This window comes from Rhagoletis zephyria, unplaced genomic scaffold (assembly GCF_001687245.7).
Source record: "Rhagoletis zephyria isolate East Lansing unplaced genomic scaffold, Rhagoletis_zephyria_1.1 Rzeph_scaffold_19102, whole genome shotgun sequence".
NCBI lineage: Eukaryota > Metazoa > Arthropoda > Insecta > Diptera > Tephritidae > Rhagoletis > Rhagoletis zephyria.
Window position 1 is genome coordinate 3,648 of NW_016176162.1, and position 5,156 is coordinate 8,803.

Sequence of the window (5,156 nt, forward strand, 5' to 3'; positions counted from 1 at the left end):
TCTATGGGACTGAGAAGTATTATTTTCAACTTTTTAGTCCATTTATAAAAGCGTTGTATATTAAAAAGTTTTTTTTATATTATTTATTATAATTTGAATACACAATGCTATTGGTATCAGGTTAAGCGCCGTTATTCAAGCTTTGAACTGATGAAATATGTATAGAAATAAACAAATAAAATTTACACGATCTAAATGATCGCAAGTAACCATAATCACTCGGACTAGTACTATGTATACGAGTTGATTGGTATTTATTTCTTTCATTGCAAAAATAATAGTTGTTTGACGAATTGAATTGAACTGTTGATGCTGCAAGGCAGTCAACCTTGAGCTAAGAACGCGTTTCTGGTCGCCAATACACAAATTCTTGATTGGTTGAGCGTGAGGGCAGAAGTTGATGGAGCATTTATTTGTGTCTTACTCGTATTACCCAGCAGCACCGGCGGCAACATTCCGCACAGCAGGTGTAGTTGTCATTGAAAGTGAATGGGAACTTACAAGTTTGCGTGAAGCCGAGTTGGTGTACTAGACAAGATTTTGATACATAGAATAATATACTTATATATATACTATATACATATGTAAGTACATACTTTAGAATCAGGGTGTGCAGCGAAATTTTTTTCTTTGCTTGTAAAGTGGTACGGTCTAATGTAGACATATATATATGTACATATTTACGTATATAACATTAAGTCTAAAACGAACAACTCTGCGTACAGTAAATTCATAGATTTCAATCTCCAATTTTTCGATTTTTCAGGGTGTCCAATGCAATCCGAATGGTCATCGCGATTCAACCGGAAATGGCTTAAACGTACCAACGCAGCCACAAAAGGTCTTTCACAACGCGCGCTGCGCCCGCCACCACAAACCACATCACAATCACAGCCACAATGGTGGCAGCAATAGCAACAGCAATGGCAATAATAACAACAGCAGTAGTAATGGTTTGGCGAACGGTGCGACGGCGAATAGCCTCACCGATTTGTGCCACCATCAATTGGGCAATCCACCCGCACACGGACATGGACACAATCACACACACACGAATGGCGGCGGACATCGACGTAAATCGGAATCAGTGCTATCTACAGACTCAGATATACGTTTTACACGACGTAAATTGGGCGATAGTCAGAAGTGCGGCTGTGCTGTGATAGCGGGTTTTCTAGTCGCCCTTCTAGTGGCTGGCGCATTCGTATACGTGGGATGTAAGTGACGCAGTTTTAACTAAATTATAGTGTTCTACGTAAGAAATGAAGACTTCCGCGAAAATTTAAAAATTAAAAAAAAAAAACAGTGTTTGAAGAAATAATGTTTTTTTTTAAATCGCAAAAATTCGAAAAAATGTTTACTTTGACCAGTTATAACTCAGCGAGTTTTAGAATTTATCTGAACAAGTTTGGCCAAATTTTTGTGTTGTACAAAATTTAGGTATTGATGTTTAGGACCACCCTAATAAAAATAGTTAATACTTTTAATTAATGTGTCATTGCCGTCTTCTAGATACATATTTCCGCCCTGAACCACTGCCGGATCGGACTTTCCGTGGAAAATTTTTGGTCATGAACGACAAATGGTCTATGGAGCTTGTGGATCAAAATTCTTTGAGATTTAATCATAAGGCACGCGATTTCCGGGAACGCATTAATCTGATAGTAAGGCGCTCTGATTTGCGTGAAGCGTACGAAGGCAGTGAAATATTGGCTTTAGATGGGTAAATTTACGACTTGCATTTTTTGTGTGCCATGAAATTTGAAAATGTTTTACATTACTTTAGCACCGAGGACATCAATGAGGTCGTCGTACATTTTAACCTTATATTCGACCCATATGCGGGTCTTGTGTCTACGGCGGACCTCTTAGCACTCTTCGCAGAGGAGATAAACTCACCGAATCGCAAATATTTTGCCAACATGACGATAGATCCACAAAGTTTAACCATCAAAGAGGTAACTGGCCTGATTGAGGAGCCCATCATGTCTTCTTCACCACTTGGCGGTGAAGACGAGACCACCGAGGTCATTACCACCACACCCAAGCCACCTCGTCGTTGTGAGCCGCTTAAATTGAATTACTGCCGCTCGATCGGCTATAATATTACAACCTATCCAAACCTCTTGGGTCATCACTCATTCGAGGAAGTGCAAGCCGATGTCATAGCCTTTCGTGAATTAGTCGATGCAGAGTGCTTTCGTGAGGCTTTCGACTTTGTTTGTCGCCTACTGCAGCCACCATGCGATACACACGGTACTCTCGAACCCACGGCGGGCATTATGTGTCGTGAGTATTGCCAGCTTTTCATGAAGGGTTGCGGTAGTCGATTACCTGCGCGCTTCAAACAATTTTTCGATTGTGAAACTTTTCCTGAGTCAACGGGCATACAAAGTTGCCATCACAAGCCGCATTGCGCGCATGATTTGCAGAATAATGCACAAAGTCCACGGCTCTGCGATGGTTTCGTGGATTGTCCAGATTTCTCCGACGAGCGCACCTGTACATTCTGCACGGGCAATGCATTGTATTGTGGGCGAGGGCGTGCTTGTGTGGCGCGTAAGGCGCGTTGCGATGGTAAAGCAGACTGTCCGGATGGGTCTGATGAAAAAGATTGCCGTAAGTATTTAAGAAAAATAATCGAATAAAAACATGTTTGTAGGAAAACATTTATCTCCCTCTCTGCATCAGTTGCAATAGCTCCATTTGCTGCCGATCTTCTGAAACCAGAGCCAATGGTACCTTATTTGCCACGCTTTCACTCTCAAGGTTTCGCGGTGTTCTCCGAAAAGGGTATTGTAGGAAAACTATGCGCAGAGGGTCTCGAGAATGATAGTAAACTGATAGTACGACAAACTGTGGCAGAATCGCTTTGCAAATCACTCGGCTATGAGTAAGTAAAATTTTATATTTATATCACTTTTAATTTTATAAAACAACAAACTTAATCTTTTTCTTAGATCTGTGGAAATATTTGAAGTGCGCAACGATACCGAAAACGTGGAAGATTATGTGCGCGTGCTCGATCCACATGCGCCGGAGATATCCTTCATACGCACACATTGCCAGAAGCGTCAGGTACTCTATGTAGGCTGTGGTGAGCTCCAGTGCGGCGTGCAGTCGGTTTTATCGCCCAAGCAGTATTTATCGTTGCCCAAAATGTCTTCACCCGGTGACTGGCCCTGGTTGGTAGCGCTATATCGTGAGGATATACACGTTTGCGATGGAACGCTGGTACGTCCTTAAAAAGTTAGCCTTGATTTTGGATATGAACTACTATTCCTTACTCTCTTTCTCTCTCCAACCCTCTGTAGATTTCCCGTGACTGGGTTCTCACCACTGAGTCCTGCTTTCAAGGTCAACCACGTGCCACATGGATGGCCATATTCGGTGCAGTGCGTCTTTCATCGAACGCGCCATGGACACAGCGTCGCCGCATTATTGGCTTGATAAAGAGTCCAGTGGAAGGCTCTACAGCGGCATTGATACGTCTCGAGACGCCAATAAACTTTTCCGATCACGTGCGTCCCATATGCTTACCTGATGAGATTAAACGCAGACAGGAACAACAAGCAAAACGTCGTGCATTTGTACCAAAGGCTGAACGTTTAGAAGGCAAGCAACCAGCGCCGACCGTGCCACCCACACCCAGCGCTGTTCAACGCCGCCTAGCGGAATCACAAAAATTCTTTGTTTCGCCGGCAGTCGATGAGGATTTAGCTGACACGCAGAGCATAAGTAGCAGCAAAGAGATGAGGGATGAGTACGCACGCGTCATTTTTGATCATTCCGAAGCGGCAGCATCACAAATGCCGCATGCTGAGGCGTTGACACAGTCAATGGAACAAAAGTTCAATGAGTATCCATTACCAAAGAGTGCGCCACAAGTGCATTATTATAGTGGTGCTGCGTCCTCAGCTGGTCGGTATGCGCCTGTACCTGTGGTCGGGAGTGGTATAGCTACTGGTCGACCACCATTAGCTGGTGTGGGTAGCAAAACGTCACCGGCGCCGCCAAAAGCTGAAGAAATCTGGACCAATTGCAATACATTGGGTTGGTCGAGACAACGCGACCATCTGCAACGGGTGCAGTTGAAAATTGGTGATATGGCGCCATGTGAGAACATCTCCATAGCAACTGTGAATAGCATGTGCACGGAAGCCACATATCAAAAGCACGATTGCACGGTAAGTCGAATATTTGTAATATTTTACGAATTTAAAAACTTTAAAATTTTATTATACTACGAATAAGGGTAGCCAACTGATTTTTGAGAATTCCCCGATACCGACAATGAAATTCTCCGATTTTGCCCGAAATTTCGTGAAATTCCCCACCCATAGATATCTCCTTAAGTATTTACAAACAAACACACAAAAATTGAATTTATTTTGATATATTGCCGGTCCTGGTTGTTTTATTTTTAAATTTAATTCGTGTATGCATTCGTAAGCCAAAACACACTTTTATAAAGTTAGTTAACAATCTTTATTTAATATATTTATATAATATTTACATACCACTGTATGGTTGAAAAAAGTTTAGTGACACCAATTATTATTTATTTTTTGTTATTTGATTTGAGTTATTTCTTTATAAAAATACAGTTCATTCTTTAACAAATACCGTATAAATCCAAGTTTCAGACTTTGTGCAATATTTGAAAAAATTCAACAAATTTTCGAAAACATTTCGAGTCTTTTTATTCGATTTCGCAAAATTATAGTAAAGTGCAAGCTTTAAGTGTTTAAAAATTTTCGCTTTAAATTTTTTTTGCCGTAGTTTTTGCGATTTTCTTACATATAAAAAAATTATGTTAATTCGTTATATGAAAGCAAATGCGACAAAGAAGATTCTAAAAAATCAACGATAATTTTTGGCTATTTGAAACTTTATTGTACTAAAACTGAACGAGCAGAAATTCCCCACAAAAAACGGTCCATTCCCCGATTCCCCACGAATACTAAATAAGTAAAATCTGTCGTATTAGTTCGAACCTGCATGCATCGACCTTTAATTTTAAAGCCCTCTCCTGACTTTATGAGTGGTGACTTTACCAATTCTTTATAAATTCATATGCTGGTTTTTCCATCATTAAAGTACAGTCAGACGTGGAAATTAGGGTTGCCAGACGTACCTCATTGGGGGCGATATAC

The 5,156-nt window shown here is 41.0% G+C and overlaps 1 protein-coding gene across 1 annotated transcript; it reads left to right on the forward strand.

Moving 5' to 3' along the window:
* Positions 1-766: 766 nt before the first annotated feature.
* On the forward strand, positions 767-4,187 carry LOC108380387 (uncharacterized; the record flags this gene model as incomplete). The annotated part of the gene is made up of 6 exons (XM_017636756.1): positions 767-1,217; positions 1,513-1,723; positions 1,787-2,619; positions 2,692-2,893; positions 2,961-3,234; positions 3,315-4,187. Coding segments are annotated over 6 exons (2,844 nt in total), but the record flags the coding sequence as incomplete, so codon positions are not given.
* Positions 4,188-5,156: the final 969 nt, after the last annotated feature.